The sequence below is a fragment of the Henningerozyma blattae genome, chromosome 1 (genome assembly GCF_000315915.1).
Source record: "Henningerozyma blattae CBS 6284 chromosome 1, complete genome".
Taxonomy (NCBI): Eukaryota; Fungi; Ascomycota; class Saccharomycetes; order Saccharomycetales; family Saccharomycetaceae; genus Henningerozyma; species Henningerozyma blattae.
This window is the reverse complement of record NC_020185.1, coordinates 2,103,849-2,123,150: the sequence shown is the minus strand read 5'-3', so window position 1 is coordinate 2,123,150 and position 19,302 is coordinate 2,103,849. Positions and strand designations below refer to the sequence as shown.

The following is a 19,302-nucleotide window of genomic DNA, read 5'->3' as shown; positions in this document are numbered from 1 at the left end:
AGCAGTGGAGTGTGGTGCATGGCGTAGGGCGTGGGGCGTAGGGCATGGGCGTAGTGCATTGGTCATAGGCAGAGGCAGAGGCAGAGGCAGAGGCAGAGCACATGCACTAAGGGCAAAGGGCATCGATACCAAGGGGTCGCAAGGCCAAGGGGCGTGCCAAGCGTGTTTTCCGCGGCGCAGTCTGGGCGCGGCACGGCCGTGCGACGTGTTCTCTGCCCACGGAGTCGCCCGATGCGTGCGTATCTTAAAACCCGATCCGGAAGTCTAAGTGAAGCTTAAGCAAGAAACGGACAGGGCGTCAGGGCAGGTCAGGGCAGGTCAGGATAGGTCAGGAAAGGTCAGGAAAGGCGTCAGGAAAGGGGTGGCTGGCCAGGCGGTGGGCAGTGGGCAGTGGGCAGTGGCGTCATCCTGGACGAGGGCACGGCACGTGCGCGGCGTTTTTGTGGCGCAGCGTTTTTGTGGCGCGGCCGTGCCTTGTTTTTTGTGGCGCGTCACAAAAAGTAGTCCCGTCCTCCTCTCACTGGCAACCCTCCTGCTGGTCCACCTGCACTCTCAAACACTCGATACTCTGCCTCACCTGCTTCTGGCACTCGCATCACCGCAGCAACATTGCCACAGCGGTAACAGTAGTTTGGTGCAGACCACACCGTCACTAGCCGCCCACCAAACATCTCTCGATACCCTTCCATCACCAACTGATGGGCTCTTGCTACTTGGTCCAATCCATTCGTATGCAAAAATGCACTCACTTGTGACCGACCAAACAGATACCCGGCTCCTCTTGGTGACACAGCCCATCCACGGACCTGTTCTGGATCACTCCACAATAAATCACACATCGCACCCTCGTGGGGCACCTCTTGCTTACGATCGATGGCACGAGCTCGATCCAGTTCACAAATCTCCGGCGATAACCCTCCATGCACACAAAATATCCTCCCGTCCACCACAGCGCCCAGTGCCAAATAATCAAACACTTCACAACAGGCCCTCCATACGCTGCTGTTCCCATACTTGCGTAACACCTCATCGTAAAACCCATACACTCGAGTGATTTGGCGGCTTTCATGGTTACCGCGCAATAGCGTTACTCGATCCGGATACCGCAACTTGCACAACAACAGCAACAGAAAACTTTCCAACGAATAAAACCCTCGGTCCACGAAATCGCCCAAGAACAAGTACCGGTTGTCACTCACATCACCGTTGTTCTCAAACAACGTCCAAAGATCGTGCAATTGGCCGTGGAGGTCCCCGCAGATGATCACTGGCGTATCGACCACCCCAATATTTGCTTCAGTCACTAGCAATTCTTGGGCCCGTAGACATACTTCGTAAACTGCTTCTTCTTCTATGTGTGCTCCGGCTTTGATCTGTTGAAACACTCTATCCAGCATTGCCGTTGGCACTTTGTTCTGCTTAACAGATGCGTATGGATTTGCAATGAGCTTTTTTTTTTTTTCTATTATTATTTTCAATGCAAATAAGAGACGCGAGAATTTTGCAAACGCCGGGTAAATCGCGTCTGCGTCTGTTTATATAAACAATGCAAAAGCAAAAGCAAAAGCAAAAGCAAAAGCAAAAGCAAATGCAAGTGCAAGTGCAAGTGCAAGTGCAAGTGCAAAAGCAAACGCAAAGCCCATCCCTCCACGACCCCTCGATGTCTCTCGATCTATTACAAAGGGCAAACCCAGGCTTGTTTAAAAATATCAACATAGACATCTCACCCTCCGATTTCCCTCCATCTCAATCTCAACTTCAATCACAACAATTAAACAACTTGGATTATTGGGATCCAATTCGATATGCTGCCAACAACTTCTCACCATCCTCCAACAACCCCCTACCCCACAACAACCCCCTACCCCACAACAACCCCCTACCCCACAACAACCCACCAGCCCCCAACTTCTCATCACCCGTCGATTTGCAGAAAAAATTAACCTCAGAAGAAAATCTATACTTTTTACAAAAATCTTTAAGATCAAATACAAATATCGATCAACAACTGTTACAAACTTTTGTATCAGAACATTTACAATTATTAGATAATCTCTACACTTTCCCACCTTACGATTCAAACGTTTTGAATTCCAAATTACAACCCATCATAAAATATATCGTCTCCAATTTCATTAAAAATAATATCAATTTCTTACCTCAAAATATAAATTCAAATCTAAATGATCCTCTAGATTTTTTAAAAGATTGTATAGACATTTTACTTTCAAACCGATCCACTTCCCATTCAAATCCTACACTCTCACTTTCGAAATCCACTTCCAATGAAATAGATGACACTGAAACGGCTTTGAAAGATTTACAATTGGCTCATGATTTCCTTACTGAGAAATTCAAATTCGAAAGAATAAATTATAATAAAGATATTCAAAGATTACAATCCGCAAATAGAGAATTACAAGAAAAATTGTTGATATATCATAGTGAATTGACTGTCACAAAACAACAGATGCAAAGTTCTTCTTCTCCCAATGATACTTCATCCATCGACAAGACAATCTCCATCATTCGTAATGAATTCAAAAAAATTCTTGTAGAGACTCAAAAACAATACGAATCAGATTTGAATTATGAAAGAAATTCAAAATTGAAATTACAAAACGAAATCTTGTATTTAAAGAATAACTCGTGACGTGCTCTCTTAAGTTGTTTGTTTGTTTTTTTTGTTAAAAATACATAATTACTATTTTTATTTTTTTTTTTTTATACATACATCCCATTATATATACACACTCTAAGGTCTGCCTCCAGGAATAATTATAGCAATACTATTCCCACTCAACAACATCCGTCCATGATGTTCCATGACTCGACTTTCTCCATCTTCAATATATTCTGTAACATCTTCAATTATAACATTGACAAAATCATCCACCCCAATTAATTTACCAATAAATTCTCGTTGAGATTGTAAAAGTATCCATACTTGTTGATTGATTGCTTTATCAATAATCTCCAAGGGTAATATATCTGGTAAGGATGCAGTGGTGTTGCTACTCACACTCAATGTATCAATACGACTATCCATTCTTTGTTTATCCTTTGTTGTTGTTTTGTTTTTTGTTTTGAGTTTTGTTCTAATATAAACGATGATTTAATTGCTAGCATTTTCATCTTCAACTTTTTTATTCGGATATTGAAATCATTTCGTACGACCTGGGGTTTCGTGAGGGAAGATAAAAAAATTAAAAACATTTGCAAAAAACTAAACATTTCTTTGCAAAAAACTAAACATTTCTTTGCAAAATTATTTTTTTGCAATTAAAGTATTGTCCATTAATTATCACTTGTTCATATTTTGGTGAGATGAAGGGGGAGTTATTTATTTTACTTTGTTTATTTTAATTAATTAATTAATTAGATTTTTTTATTTTTATTTTTATTCTTATTTTTAAAATATGTTTTGTTAGGAACAATATATAAATTTCGTAGTCTTATACCGATATGGATTATTAATTATACATAATAGTGTTTCCCAAATGGGTAAACAAAAGGGTACTCTGCGTGCCTCCAGGGTCTCCCCACTTTTACATTTCCTAAATCAATGTGATGATGGAATTGATATATAAAAAAAAAAATTGAACTCTCGATATCCTTGTGTTACCGTTTTATTCAACAAATCAAGCTTAATATAAACCGGGTTGACATCTCCTGACCACTATTGAGCATAATCATTGAATTTAGGAACCTGTAGGAATAATACTTGTATAATATCCTCTTCTTTCCCCTTAGAAATGTCTAATCTGTTGTGACGTAATATCCCTATAGTTTCATTCCGCTATATTAGTATATCTCTGATGACAGTCTCTGACGACAAAAAAATTGTTTGAAAAACTTTCATAGAAACATGACAATACTATCTATTCATACTACAACAAGAACATCTCTTTACCACACACAATATCTTATACACATAATCCACTACTGTATATCTGCGATAATTTGATGTGTATACCACTGCTCATCAATAGATTGGAAATATATCTTAAATTGTTGTTCAAACAACAAAAAAACTCACTTAGGAGGTCATAACATTCTCAAGTAGCTCAAATACATTAATCATTCGAGAAGAGTGTCTTTTGTTCATATTTACCTCTTCCCCCAACAAATAAGTTCACAATTTGACGAGTTTCAGATATTTAAACAAGAGGGAGTAGAGAAGTAGGTTTCACAAAATGATAGCTGTGGTAATAGCTAGACTAAATGTACAACTGAATGAAATGATATGCTCCCAATTAAGTTTTACTCGTAAATGAAATGGACAAGATTGTAGAAAATTTGATTATTCTAACAAATAAAACAGTAAAGACTCTATTACAAATATATATATTAAAAAAAATTTTTTTAATATTTTATAGCTCAAGCATATTCACTAATATGAAACTGGCATTTAATATACTCGTTTTTTTTTTTTTATATTTTTATAAGAACATCACAATAGGGTCATCCCATTCATACTCGGCCGAAACCATAATTTATTTATTATATATCAATATCAAAATCATCTAATCCAAATGCTTAACACACTTTCTTTTTAAGTTTTGTTCCTTCAAAATTCTCAATCACTAATTATTGAAACCTGATTATTTTAATCTGTTTTATTATTATTGTTATTATTATTATTTTAACTTTTCTTTTATTGAACTTAATAAAAAAATGCCTAGTTTAATTTTGCCACTCGTTTCAACCGCTAATGTCCCTCAACTAACTGTTGATCTATTATTACATTCAACAACTGAAAATGATATCCATGCATTCAAACATATTAAATCATATTCTCCAGAAACATTATTATCATTTTTAGGCCCAGTAGATAAATTGCCAATTGAAAAAAATTCAAGCTCATCAATTTATCCTAATAATCAATCTTATTCAACTTCATTTGAATTATTCTATAATCAATCAACAGATACTTATCTTATACAACAACGTACACCCATAATTACTGGTTATTTAAATACTTTTATTAATAAAACTATTGTTCCAATTGTTAATCAATATCAAATCGATAATGTTATACTATTAGATTCTCATTCTCCAAGAGATGAGAATTATTTAATCAATAATGATAATGCAGATGCCACCATAAAAATATTTTCTTATGGAACATGTGAATTACCAAATCTCTCTGAAGAAATTTTAAGAGAATTAAATAACTTGTCGTTATCAATTAGTTCACAGGAAACTAATGAATTAATTGAATCAAAAATTTTCCAAATGACAAAACAATCATTATTAAAAGATCTTTCAACTTGCCAGGATGCTTGGAAGTATTCAATTGATTTAATTAGGTCACCTCTATCGGAGTCATTAAAATCCATCAATTATTTCGCAATGTTTGTCAATGAAGGTGATAATTCTATGGATGCAAAATTATTTATCAACTATTTAAAAGAAAATCTATCAACTGAATTAAAAAATTCCATAAAATTCAATACTCCAATATCCTGGGAAGGTCTTTATGGTAAAGAAATGCCAGATTCTTTTGACCAAGGGATCTACATTTAATTAAAATTATATATACCCATGAGAATATATATATATATATATTTAATAATATACAATAGTAATCCAAAATTGAAAATATACCATATATAGTAGCTTAATAAGACTAGTTTCTAATATATTTAGCAATATTTTCTGCTGTTTCACTACTAGCTTTTTTACCTGTCTTTTCGAATGCTTGTTGGTATCTCTTTTGTAAATCAGCTGTTCCGTCATTTATTTCACCACTCAATCTATCTTCAGCAGCAAATGTATATTCTCTCTCAATACCTTCATCTTCATCACGATCCACTAATCCGTCATAATCACCTTCTTCAATATCACTTACAACTTCTGCCTCTTCGTTATCTTCTTTAGTGCCAGTTCTATTATTATCTATCTTTAAATCCTTCATTAATCCATTTAATGATTTTTCTTTTCTTTCTTTCTCTTTCTCTTCCTTTTCTTTCAATATTCTTTCTCTTTCAGTCTTATAGAAATCTTCATATTCTAAAACCTTCTTATCAACAATGTCTAAAAATTCATCAAAACCTCGACCAGTATAACTGGAGACGCCACATATGTCTAATTGAGAATAAAATTCTTCCAACATTAAACTCATAGAATTAATTAATGAACCCATATAACCACTACCCATACCAAACTCATCACCATTTTGATCTTCTTGAATTGCTTGTTGGAAACTTTCAAAATCGGTCATCCATTCTTTAGCAAAATCAGCATTCTTGACATCAGTCTTATTGAATACAACAACCATTGGCAATTTAGTCTTATATAAAATTGAACAAGCATATAACATATTACTCATAAAAGTAGTCGGGTTACTATTACGTGGAGTATCAACAATATATGCAACGACAGTGGGAAAAGTAGAAGCAAATGATTCTGTTATGATAGAACCACTAGCACTCCAAACAAAACATTCAATTTGGCCTGGTGTATCAATAATACAATGATCATATTTATCTTTTTTATTTTCTACCAATTTAATTACTTGATCAATCTTTGTACTGAATAAATTTAATGAAGTAACAATAGCACCATTTGGTCCTAATTCGTAATTTTCCATCACTTTTTTATATTTAATGGAATCACGAATATCAATATTAGCACCATATGGAATCTTTAATACTGCTGGATCTAGATTTATAACATATGGGGTCTTTTTTTTGTTGCTACGGATATGGGAATTTAATCTTTGCATAAATGTGGTTTTACCAGAACCAGCCATACCAATGCAGATAACTGTTTTCAAGGCCATTTTTATTAATCTAATTGGTTATATGTATGTGAAGTTTTGAGTGAGATTCTAAGCTCTCTGTTTCTTTTGTAGATATATTTAAATTTATTTAAAATTTCGTTATAATTTAATCCTAGTGTTTTAAAAAGATTCAATCATTAATTTGTCAGCTCATCGCATTCGCTAAGCTTTGAATTTTTTCATAAGACCCGTACCGTAATAAGTTTCAGCGGTTTTAGGAAAAAGCTGATAAGCTAAGCTTATCATAATATAGTAGTAGTTCAAGAGATCAAACAAATATTTTATACATCTGATGGAATATTTTATTATGTAATTTAGATACCATGTAGTTACAAAAAAAAAAAACTATAACGAATAATCTTTAATGCTATATAATTTACTCTAAAATTGCAAGTAGAACAGAAAAAAATACTACTGTAGTATGTTCCTTGAAATTGACAAATATAAAGTTAATCAGATTTAATATAGTTTACATGAAATTTTAAAAATAAAATACAGTGATAATAATTATTTTCTACCATACTTCTTTAAAATTCTTTCTTCAATGTGTTCGAAACAACTTTCATGACGAGTCATGATTAAATCATTGGATAATCCCTTCATGACTGCTTCTGGTTGTGGTTGACCAGGGCCCATCATACCACCCATTGGATTTTGAGCAGCTGTATCCATCATACTACTCATATCAACAGAATCACCAAGAATTAAATTGTATAATGGATTTAAACCTAATACTGAAATGAAATACCATGAAATACTACTAACCCATCTGACATCTAAATCAGCAGTGCTAATACCAGCTTGTAACATATCTTTGAATCTAATTGTTAATGGGAATGGCAATTTCATCAAAACAAAGCCTGCAAAAAAATGGTTAACCCACCACATGATTATGGTTTGTGGGATAAAATTTGCCATATTTCCCTTGGCCATATTCATCATTGATTCTGAAGCATTTGGATCAGTAAATGGGTTGGCTACTTCACCAGGTTTTTTATTACTAACAGCAACATATTTACCTTCACCTAGAACTTGGGACAAATACATTTGTCTAATTTCAAATGATTCACTGTGTAAATTACTACCATTACCTAATAAACCTTGTGCCTTACTGATATAATTATTTTCAGTTATTTTAACTCTTGGTTGACCTTGAACTTTTGGACCGATTAAAGTCATGATATAAGTACGTAAAATACCAACTAAAACCATAACTATAGAGATTGGTAATAATACCCAGTACTTTAATTGAGGATCTAATACTAATTCTGCTACAGCGCCAGACGTGCCAACAGTAAATAATAACCCATCCATTACCATTGATGTTATTAAATTAACGTTGATTTGTGGTTTATTCTGTTTATTAAAATATGTATGGCCTTGTTAGGGTGTTTTTAACTTTTCATTCTTTTTAGCACACATGCTTCATATATTATTTGCACTCCTCCTTTACGGAAGGCTAAATTTCAATTCATATTCCGAGAAAAGCAATGCCATCAAATTATTAAAAAAAGACTTTAATAATAAGAAAAATAATACTTTACGAAAGTAATTAGACTTTATTCAATGAATAATCTTGAAACTTGAAATTATAAACACGAAGTAATAAGTTATATAAATAGTATTATACAGTAGTTAATTCAATTCTAGTTGAAAAAAAAAATTTATAAGATTAGAAGACAAAAATAATAAAAAAAAGATATATATGAATATTAACAATATTAAATAAAAATGAAAAAAAATATAAATATAAAAAAATACAATGGAAAAAAAAAACCTCGAATATATATTAATGCTTTTTTACTCTAAAAAATTACCAACAAAATCAAATTAATAATCTAGATTTTGTATTGGCGACTCTTCCGTTATCATATCTCCCGTTGGTATCATATCAATATTTCCAGGATTATCCTCCGATGAATGCATTCCCATTGGATCATTGCTGGGAGCCATATTTGCAGGCATCATTGGGTTTGAATTATTCATTCTTGGTACAAACATTGATGGATCTACCCCTGTTGGTGGAGGCATTGGACAGAACATCATATAAGGATGGGTTGGCGAGTTATTGTTTGGCATAAAATTACCACCCATTGGATTCATTGGATAATTCATTGGTTGAAAATAGTATTGAGAATAATAATAAGATCTATTTGGATCATTTATCGAATATTTATAATTATTATTTCTTTTATAATTGAAATTTTTTCTATAATTTTCACCATTAATACCAGAATTACTTGTTGTAGTATTGGAATTGGTATTTCCAGAAAATGAATTATCATACATAGCCCCTGTAGTACTCTTACTTGCTGATGTAGTAGAAATTTCTGAACTAGAATCTGCGTTCATATTTGAATTATTATTATTGTCTGAGATGGTGTTTGCTGTAGTATTTGAATCTAGATCAGATTTGAAACTTCTTACAGTTGACCAATCTGGCATTGATTTCCTTCTTGTAGAATAATTATTGTATGGTAGATAAGGATTGACTCCAAATGAAGGAATTCTTGGTAAAGAATTTGCCATATAATGCGGAACAATTGGGGTTGGATCTATGGAGTGTCTTCTATAAACGTTAATTGGTGGAGGTGCTAAATTAATTTGTGGTGCTGACATTTTTTTATAATCATTTGCTGGGAAATTTTTATTATTACTATTGGAAAAACTTCTTCTTGATCTACTAATTTCTTTATATTGAACATGCATTGTTTTATTTAAGAAAATAGCATGATTTTCTTTTTCAAATGCAGAAGCAGCTGATGCTTCAGTTTTAAATTCAATAAATGCAAAAATATTTGTGGGCTTTCTAATTAATGTAAAATTAGTAATTTCACCATGTGTTGAAAATCTTTCTTTTAAATTTTCTTCTGTTGCATCATTTGATAATTGACCAACAAATATTGATTTTTTATCAATGGCTAATTCTTCCACCTTGATAGGATTATTACTTAATGAATTACTAATTGACCAGTTTGGATTAAATCTATTTGAATATTTACCACAATCATCCAACCATGAATGCCTTCTAGAAATTGATGATGGTGATATGCTATTAGGAACTAAGGTAGATGAATTAGAATCTGATTTTTTGGTATTAGGACTATCTTGGATTTCATCATTATTTAATAAATTTTCACCAACTTTTATATCAACATTTTGAACCCAATTAACAATTAAATTTGGATTACTTCTAATATTTGCAAAAGCTCTGATCGCATCATCACGGTAAACAAATCTAACAAACCAAGAGTTAATCATATTTGATAAATAATTATTCCTTCTAATATAAGGATTATTATTTTGACCTTTAATAACTTGTTCTAATTGACCAAATTCCATACACATCGTTTTAATAAATTCATCATTAAGTTGAATTTTAGAACTAATATGTAAAGTTCTATTAACTCTTGCCCTTTCACAACGTAATTCTCTACCGTCTAATTTGGATCCATGAGCTTCCTTTAATGCTCTTGTTGCATCAGAATCATTTGTATATTGAACAAATGCATAGGGTCTATTTTTCCCATCACGCAAAACTTTAACCATCTTTAGATCACCATATTTGGCAAAATGGTTTGTCACTGAATTAGATAATTCTTCATCAGTCAGAGTAGCAGCCAAACTTGCTACAAATACACATGAAGAAGGTTGATTACGTAACGAATTTTGTTTAGTGGATTCCACGGTTTCAGTTTCAGTTTCTTCTGAATTTGAATTATTTCCTACTTTATCTTTACTATTTAATTTCTCTTCTCCAGAACATGTATCTTCTTCTTCAGAAGAAAGCCCAGGCTCAGATTCAGATTCAGATTCAGATCCAGATTGTGATTCTGCTTCAGAAACTACAAAATTTGGTGGAACACCATCCAAGTTTTCATCTTCAAATTCCATGCTTCTATTTGAAGATTCTTGGAATTCAAATTTCTGAGGAATGTCAAGCATTGGCGTGACAATCTTTCCCTTATTTTTATTTTCAGTTGAGTATTTTTGGGATAATAAACTTGGACCTACAGTATAATTTTCATCATATTCTGCATCTAAATCGATTTTATTTTCCTTCTCATTGGAATTATAACAATTATTGCCATCGGTATTAGAAGATACGGTACCTTTAGGCTTCTTATTTGACCATTGGTTTTTCAAATGGATATTATTATTCGTGTAATATAATTTTTTAGCAGCCATTTTATTTTTAATATTGAATTAAGAGAGAGTGTATTGATTTCTTTGGTTTAAATGGGAGTTAAAATAATAATAAAAGCTGGTTTGAAAGTAAGGGGAATAAATAGAAAAGGATATTATTAAACTTGTTGAATAGTAATTTTTTTTAAACTAATTTGGTTTTATTTTTATTTTTAATTTTATTTTTTTTTTTGTAAAAGCTTACTTATTATTTGAATAGGAAATTAAAATCAAAGAAAGAAAGAAAAAAATTTTTTTGTAATAATTAAATAGACTGGAAAAAAAAAATTAGAATAAAGAATATATATATATATTATGATTGGAAAGACGCTTTGAAATTGAAAGTATATTTTTTTCGTTGTTAAAAGTGTTCACTTTAGATTAATGGGTTTTCTGAAAGAGAAAATTCTAAAACTTGGCAATTTGTGAAACCTCTGGAAGTCCCCCATTATATACTCACCAAATCGCTGATCTTCTTCCAAGCATTCTCTGGCCTTTTCGTTGTTTTCCTATATACTTGTTCCTCTTTCTTACTTTTCTCCAACACCTATTTTGCCATAGGACCTTATCCTGGGCGGTTAGTGTGGTCCGCGTATCTCCCTCAGAACGGCACGCAGCATTCCCGGTGGTAAATCCAGGTTTCCATTTCGAGACCCTGACACAAAAACACACGTACAACATTGGGACAAATGTTCGGCGGCTAATGACCCACTTACTGAGACAATGTCGCAGGACATGAAAGTATTTCCCGTTTTTAAAACATGTCCTGCATCGGGGAAAAGTTTATTTGTTTCTGTTTTGAGACGTGTCCGGCAGATCTTGCGAAGAATTCCGGAAGAAACGGCCGTAGAAAGGATCATTGGCTGGCTACCAGAGGTTGCTACTGGAATTTCTTAGGTACCCTTTTCCTACCGCCAGGATTTGTCCGGATTAGTGGCCATTCGCCATTTTCTTCTACATCTGTATTGATCGAATACAGTAACTTTCCCCGCCAATCCTTCTAACTTGGGTAATAGCACTATAGTTTTGAAGTTACTGCATTAGGAATGCCATAATATGAAAGTTACCCTTTTTGATGAGATTAGTTAATGGTGTGTGGTTGGAACAGATATAGTGGAAATATTAATAAAGAGATTTGCAATTAGTATACAGAAGTGTATATATTCATATATATATATCTATATGTATCCATATATATATGTATATGGAAGTTTTTTTTGGTCGAGGAAAAATGTGTATAGTATAGGAAAATCCAAACAGTTGTAAAAGAAAAATAAAACAAAACAATACAATACAAAACAAAACAAATCTATATCTTGAAGTATTAAAATATTAGAAATCAAAAACTATTAAATGTATACGCGAATAAATAGAAATTAGTAAGTAATACGTAAAAAAAAAATAACAATAAGTTCAAAGTTCTATGTTTCTTTTGAAGTAAAAATAAAATGCAGATTCGAGCCCTAGTCCAAGTCATTTACGATTTCTGGAGTATCGGAATAGTCAGATTCGTCATCTATATCCATGTCTTCGTCTGTGTTGGATGCATTGCCGTCATGGTTTGGTACAACAATTAATCCTTCTTCTCCAGAGTCAGAAGCTTGTTTATATTCAACATGCACTGTTTCTTTATCTTTGATTTGACCCTTCAATATTCTTATGGCTAATTTATTCAAAATTTCATTTTGAATCAATCTGTTTAATGGTCTTGCACCCATATCATCAGAGTACCCATATTTGGCTAAGAATTCCTTGGCATCAGGGGATAAATCTAATGTGTAATGTTTATCATTCATTTCGAACCTATCTTCAATTTCTTTCAATCTGATATCAACAATCTTATGAATGACTTTTCTTGATAATTTATTAAAAATGACAATACTGGATATTCTGTTTAAGAATTCAGGTCTGAAATGGCCTTTCACTACATTCATGACCGATTCCTTAGTAGCAGGTTGGATCTTAGAACCAGATTGTCCAGCAATGAATTGTGCACCTAAATTAGAGGTCATAATGATGATGGAGTTAGAACAATCGATAGTCTTACCTTGACCAGATGTGACTCTACCATCATCTAACATTTGTAACATCACAGTTAAGACATCTGGATGAGCCTTCTCAACTTCATCGAATAATAAGACGGAATATGGTTTTACTTGTAATTGATTAGTTAAAAACCCGCCTTCGTCGAAACCAACATAACCGGCAGTTGTACCTAATAATTTAGATACAGAGTGTTTTTCACTTAATTCTGAACAATCTACTCTAATCATCATATCTTCATCATTGAATAAAAATCCAGCAATTTTCTTTGCCATTTCCGTCTTACCAGAACCTGATAACCCTAAAAATAAAAAGGATGCTGGCTGTCTTGGATTAGCCAAACCAGATCTAGCTAATCTAACCGCATTAGATACAGCTTTAACAGCTTCCATTTGACCAACAACTTGCTTTGATAAATCTTGTTCCATGTGAATCAATTTTTCATTTTCTGATTCAGTCAATTTCTTAACCGGAATACCTGTCAATCTTGCGGCAGTTTCTGCAATGGTGTCGGAGTCAACAACATTTTGAATCATAGAGTTTGCACCGGCTCTTCTTTCTTCTTCAGCAACTTGTTCTTCTAATTGTTCAATTCTCTTTTTAATATCTGGAATAGCAAAATATCTCAAATCTGCAGCAGTACCAGTATCATATCTACGTTCAGCATCTAAAGCTTTATTTTCTAAATCATCCAATTTCTTCTTAGCCAAAGTTAATTCTTCATGACCTTTTCTTTCTTCATTATAACGTTGTCTTAATGGTTCTAATTCTTCCATTATAGAAGCTTCCTTCTTTTTAGCAGCCTTTAATCTTTCTTTAGTAGAAGAATCAGCATCCTTATCTCTTTCTAATGCCTTAATTTCGACTTGAATTAATTGTAAATTACGTTCAGCAGAATCTAATTCTTCTGGTTTAGAATCTCTTGCAACAGCAACACCTGCACATGAAATATCAACTAAATCAATGGCAGAATCTGGTAATCTTCTGTATGGTAAATATCTTTTTGCTAATTGAGTAGCTGTCACTAATGCACTATCTAAAATCCTAACACCATGATGGATTTCATACTTAGATTGGATACCTCTCAAAATGGCTACTGTTTGTCTAATGGTTGGTTCTAAGACTTCAATCTTTTGGAATCTTCTTTCAAAAGCCCCATCCTTTTCTACAATGGATCTATATTCATTGTTGGTAGTGGCACCGATAACCTTAATAGCAGCTCTTGATAATGCAGGTTTTAAAATGTTAGCGGCATCATCTTTACCATTACCCATTAACATATGAATTTCATCAACAAATAAAATAATTAAAGTCTTTGATTCTTCAACTTCCTTTAGGACACCTTTAAATCTTTCTTCAAAATCACCTTTATATTTGGCACCAGCAGTCAAAGCTGCCAAATCTAAACTGAATAATTTTGAATTTTGTAAAATAGTGGGAACGTCATCATCAATAATTCTTTGAGCAACACCTTCAATAATTGCGGTCTTACCAATACCAGGTTCACCAATCAAACAGGGATTTGATTTAATTCTTCTTGCTAACACTCTAATTGTACTTCTAATTTCCTCTTCTCTACCAATAACTGGGTCTAATTTACCCAATCTGGCTTGTTCAGTCATGTCGATGGCATATTTACTCAAATATTCCAATGGAGTATTAGTATCTGCCCCACGGCTATCTATTCTTTGGTTACCTCTTAGTTCTAAAGCTTGTTGTTTCACAGCTTCAGTATCAATTTGGGCTTCTTTAAATATTTCCTTAATCGAAGAATCATTAAATAAAGCAAATAACAGATGATCTTGGGCAATAAAAGAATCCTTTTGTTGTTTTTGAATCTTAGCAGCATCCTGCAGAACTTGACCTAATGCATAACTTGGAGTAACTTGAGGTGGGGCTGGATGCTGTTGTGGAATTCTAACTAAATGTTTATTAACAATTCTCTTGAATGCATCATAATCATATCTAGCTTTATCAATTAAATTTTGTAAATAGGCAATGGTCCCATCTTCAGGAGTTTCAATGAAAGCAGCTAATAAATGAATTGGTTGTAATTGTGGATGTTGATGATCCTGAGCCAATTTTTGAGCTACAGTGATAACTGTCAATGCTCTTTCTGTAAATTGAGTTTCGTCGTTCATAACTCGTAGTTGGAGAGATTAATAAATGTGTATGTCTATTGTATGCTTTTATCTATCTCTTAATAAAAAAATGTGTTTAATAATTTTTAAACTGAATAGCTTAGCCTCTGTAACGATTCGTTGGATGCTTTGTATATAAATAATAAAATAAATAAAATGAAGAAAAACTAAAATCACTAAAGGACGTCTAATCCTTATCCCTTTTATACGTTGTGATATACTTGAATCTCCCAATGAAAAATTATTTTATAGCCCTTTAGAGATGCCCCTTTAACTTATTTTTTTCCTTTCCAATCATAATTTAAGGGAAAACATACCAGCTGGATACACTAGAAGTTTCAAGCGCAATCTCGAATTTTCTAGTTCCGCGAGATTGTCCGTTACTACGGCTGTTACTAGCCCTCGTACCTGAAATGATCTATGGGTTTCTGCGGGGTTCTGTGGACTTCTATGGGGTTCCATTCTTCCGCATTTTTAGGAAATAGAATCGGCCAATAAGAGATCTGATATCTGACAGATATTTGTAAAAAACATTAAACATATCATTGGGAATAGAAGGAACAGTGGATATCTTAATGATTAAAAGTCCATGATTGAGATTTAAGGGTTACTATCACTCTTTAACATTTAAGAGTTATTTAAGTGCATGCTTACAGCTTGTTTCTTGGTTAGCGGAAATTTTTACCAAAAATTGGAACATAAATATGTAAATAATATGTCAGAAATCTTATATAAGAAGCTATAATTAGTACTTAATTTAGAATTTAAGTCATTACCTCGTATACTTGTATTTTACAGAGGAAATATAAGGAAAAAGGTAAACTTTATTGAACTGAATTAGACATATAATATAATGGTATTGAAAGTTAAAAATGCGAAGTAAAATTAAGGTATTTATATATTGGGTATTAAAATTAAAGTAAATAGTATTAAATTTGTCAATAATAACTTGAATAATAGCATGGCAGCTAAAATAAAATGGCAGCTTATAATAAAGGTGGGGGGGAATGAATCATACCGCTGAAACTCATTCTTTTAGAATTTATAAGCATAGCTTAAATATGCAATTGAAAATTAAAAAATAACAATGCTTTCGATTCATGTTATTTCCAAACTATGAGCTGTATGCAATTTAATAGTATGTATTTAATGTATTACAAGAGTAAACAATTCATGGATATAATTTCAATATTATATGAATATGTAAGGTATTGTAAGAACAAAAACGCGTAATGTATGAAAAGTCTATATGAGGAATTATTAATGCAGAAAAAGGATCATTCACTATAAGCGTACTTTGATCTCTTTCTAATGGTTGGACCATATTTCAATAGTAAGAAGGGTACAGGTATCATAGCAGCTGCAAACAGCCCAATTAATAGACCGGCCCAACCTGTACCCATGCCTTTAAACATGTACCCGGCAAACAATGGGAAGACAGCACCAAATGTTGATCTCATAAAAGTGTTAGCAGCAACTGCAGAAGCAGCAATAAATAAATATGATTCAATAATGTAATTCAAACATGGCAAGAAAATACCAATTAAACCAAACCCAATGAAAGAACCAGCAATAGTAGGACAAATCCAGTGGATCTTCTCAGGATATGCACCAGTCCAACAGAACCATAAAATACCAATTGGGAAAACAATACCTGCAACAATCATTGGATACAAACGCCTTTCTGGCAACAATTTCTTTTGCTTAGCTACTTGCTGGGAATAATCAGTATCAGCATACCAAATCATACCTGCACAAATGATAATACCGACAATTAAGGCCAAGTATGGCAAATACCCGTTAACTGTCAAACCATACCCTTGGATGAAAATAATTGGATAAGCTTCCAGTAAAAGATATAAAATACCATAGACAAATGAATTGTATAAAGAAATCAAAAACAAAACAGGTTCAGTAAATAAAATGACAATTGGTTTAGTAATTGTAGTTTCCATAATTTCTTTCACAGATAATTCAGCATCTTCATGAGCAGCTCTAATACCCCAGTTACCAGTTTTTTTTCTCATCATTTTAGCTTTATTCACCAAAATAGAAGCATGATGGGTTTCTTCAACAAGGAACAAAATTGCAACAAAAACAGCAGCAGCTAAGCAACCAATAACATAATTCAACCATCTCCATGTTGTATGTTGAACAATATAGGACCCAATAATAGGACCCAGAATTGGGCCAATAAAGACGAAGGCAGAGAATAAACAGATGGCTTTACCACGGAAATTGGTATCAAACATATCTGCAAAAACCGCAGGGACAACGGCCATCGGAGCTGCACCAATTAACCCACCAAAGAATCTACAAATCATAATGGTTTGCAAATTTTCAGCAGTTGCCACAGCAAATTGGAATATAGCAAATCCCAAACCAGATAAAACTAAGACACCTCTTCTACCATACAATTCAGATAATGGTGCATATAAGACAGGTGAAGCAGCAAAACCTAAAACGTATAAGGTGACACCCAAAATTGCAACAACAGTGATAACACCATAATCTTCAGATATTTGAGTAACACCTGGAGCGTAGATAGAAGAACCTAAGGAAATTGAAATACAGTCAATACATAAAACACAACAAGTAATAAATTTTCTTCTACTTGTCCAATTGAAAGGGTGCAAAGGATCATTTGGACCGTCAAAAGTAACTTCATAAAGATCCTTGGAGGGAAGTGCAGGTGGGTATGGTCTATCTCCACCCATTGGTGGGACATCAGAGTAATCAACCTTAGTTAACATTCTTGTAACTTCTTCATCAGAGATAGAAGAGTCCTTTTCATTGACAAAATCTTTCATTGATGGTTTTTCAGTGACCAAACTTAAGGATCCCGATGAAGAATACCCAGTAGTACTGTGAGGACCAGCTTCTATATCAATATTTTGACTATCTTTACGAGTAATTGGTTCTGTTTGGATTTTTGAAATTTGTCTAGCTAAGTACACGTTTGATTCAACAGAAGGATTCATAGATGCAACATCAGATCCTCTCCTTGAAACAGATTTTCTGCTTGGAGTAGGATGAATAGCATTCACATCATATGGAACTGGTTCAATAATATCACTGTTTTTAGAGCTATTACTATATTCGTTGAGTGAATTATTTTCAGTCATTGTCCTTAAACTGATAGTTAAAGTATTAGTTCAATGTTAATGCTGTATAAAATTTTATCTTAAGAAAACAAATTTACTAGGAAATCAGAGTAATTAAAGTGATCAGCTTTTTGTGAGCCTAAAACATGGTTGAATATATATGTATATATATATATATATTTTTTAATGCTCAAATTACAACATCATCGACCACGATAAAACCTATGGAACGCATCATCTATGGCTTCAGATAAGCAGTCGTACAAGCATCATACAGAATTTAAGAACAGAGATGTTTACCATTTCTTTATGCCCTAGAACTTAGTGTGCAATGTTAGTTTTAATTAATAAACTTCAGTTAAGTATGGAATATTTTGATTCCTGAGAATCTCCGTAGATATTAAATTTCAGTGAAAAAAACTCATTTGAAATGCATCATTCTACTGTATCAGGAAATAATTAAAGGTTAGCCTTTCAAGAGAACTCCAGCATTCCAGTTTTGGAGATCCCGTGTGTGGCGGCTCGGGCATGCAGAATGTTCACGGCTTTTCCATGTTCAGTATATATTTTTTTTCTGTAACGAAGAAAAATCTAATATTCCAGGAAATTTTCACCTAGTTATTAAAATTTAACCCTTGTTAACAAAACTTGTGACCAAGAAAAAAAAACGAAAATGAAACGGCAATTTGCTTAGTAATTGTAATTTCCATAAAATCTGTCGTGGATATTATTAGTCTGAAATTTTGTTATCGGTGACTGATGGATATTATAGTCATTCAAATGAACGATAAATACTAAACAAGTTATATTTTAAACGACTTATATCATTCAGTATGAAACTTGTATTTTTTCATAATGCATCTTAAAGGCTATTAATCTCTTCCAATCTAAATATATTGTGAAAAAAACTCAGGAGTCATGAGTTAAATGTTTCACTGCTATTAATTATTGTGAACTGCTTTTGAACAATTTTTGTCGCTTGATAAATTTAACAATTATTTTTATAAGTTTGAGATAGCAACAAAAAAATATTACCGTAAAA

General features: G+C 33.0%; 9 protein-coding genes across 9 annotated transcripts; 2 read left to right on the top strand and 7 right to left on the bottom strand.

The window, feature by feature from the left end:
* Positions 1–491: 491 nt before the first annotated feature.
* Positions 492–1,397, bottom strand: PPH3 (phosphoprotein phosphatase PP4 catalytic subunit PPH3; the record flags this gene model as incomplete). The annotated part of the gene is made up of 1 exon (XM_004178122.1): positions 492–1,397. The coding sequence occupies one exon, from the start codon at positions 1,395–1,397 to the stop codon at positions 492–494; it is 906 nt and encodes a 301-aa protein (XP_004178170.1).
* Positions 1,398–1,546: 149 nt separating this feature from the next.
* PEA2 (Pea2p) lies at positions 1,547–2,653 on the top strand (the record flags this gene model as incomplete). The annotated part of the gene is made up of 1 exon (XM_004178121.1): positions 1,547–2,653. The coding sequence occupies one exon, from the start codon at positions 1,547–1,549 to the stop codon at positions 2,651–2,653; it is 1,107 nt and encodes a 368-aa protein (XP_004178169.1).
* A 102-nt stretch (positions 2,654–2,755) lies between these two features.
* LSM5 (RNA-binding protein LSM5) lies at positions 2,756–3,049 on the bottom strand (the record flags this gene model as incomplete). Its single annotated transcript, XM_004178120.1, has 1 exon — positions 2,756–3,049. One exon carries the CDS (start codon positions 3,047–3,049, stop codon positions 2,756–2,758), a length of 294 nt encoding a protein of 97 aa, XP_004178168.1.
* A 1,628-nt stretch (positions 3,050–4,677) lies between these two features.
* On the top strand, positions 4,678–5,529 carry ADD66 (Add66p; the record flags this gene model as incomplete). The annotated part of the gene is made up of 1 exon (XM_004178119.1): positions 4,678–5,529. The coding sequence occupies one exon, from the start codon at positions 4,678–4,680 to the stop codon at positions 5,527–5,529; it is 852 nt and encodes a 283-aa protein (XP_004178167.1).
* Positions 5,530–5,632: 103 nt separating this feature from the next.
* On the bottom strand, positions 5,633–6,787 carry NPA3 (GTPase NPA3; the record flags this gene model as incomplete). Its single annotated transcript, XM_004178118.1, has 1 exon — positions 5,633–6,787. The coding sequence occupies one exon, from the start codon at positions 6,785–6,787 to the stop codon at positions 5,633–5,635; it is 1,155 nt and encodes a 384-aa protein (XP_004178166.1).
* A 507-nt stretch (positions 6,788–7,294) lies between these two features.
* EMC3 (ER membrane complex subunit EMC3) lies at positions 7,295–8,107 on the bottom strand (the record flags this gene model as incomplete). The annotated part of the gene is made up of 1 exon (XM_004178117.1): positions 7,295–8,107. One exon carries the CDS (start codon positions 8,105–8,107, stop codon positions 7,295–7,297), a length of 813 nt encoding a protein of 270 aa, XP_004178165.1.
* A 510-nt stretch (positions 8,108–8,617) lies between these two features.
* RIM4 (Rim4p) lies at positions 8,618–10,975 on the bottom strand (the record flags this gene model as incomplete). Its single annotated transcript, XM_004178116.1, has 1 exon — positions 8,618–10,975. One exon carries the CDS (start codon positions 10,973–10,975, stop codon positions 8,618–8,620), a length of 2,358 nt encoding a protein of 785 aa, XP_004178164.1.
* A 1,460-nt stretch (positions 10,976–12,435) lies between these two features.
* HSP104 (chaperone ATPase HSP104) lies at positions 12,436–15,156 on the bottom strand (the record flags this gene model as incomplete). Its single annotated transcript, XM_004178115.1, has 1 exon — positions 12,436–15,156. One exon carries the CDS (start codon positions 15,154–15,156, stop codon positions 12,436–12,438), a length of 2,721 nt encoding a protein of 906 aa, XP_004178163.1.
* A 1,277-nt stretch (positions 15,157–16,433) lies between these two features.
* On the bottom strand, positions 16,434–18,281 carry TBLA0A08530 (MFS transporter; the record flags this gene model as incomplete). Its single annotated transcript, XM_004178114.1, has 1 exon — positions 16,434–18,281. One exon carries the CDS (start codon positions 18,279–18,281, stop codon positions 16,434–16,436), a length of 1,848 nt encoding a protein of 615 aa, XP_004178162.1.
* Positions 18,282–19,302: the final 1,021 nt, after the last annotated feature.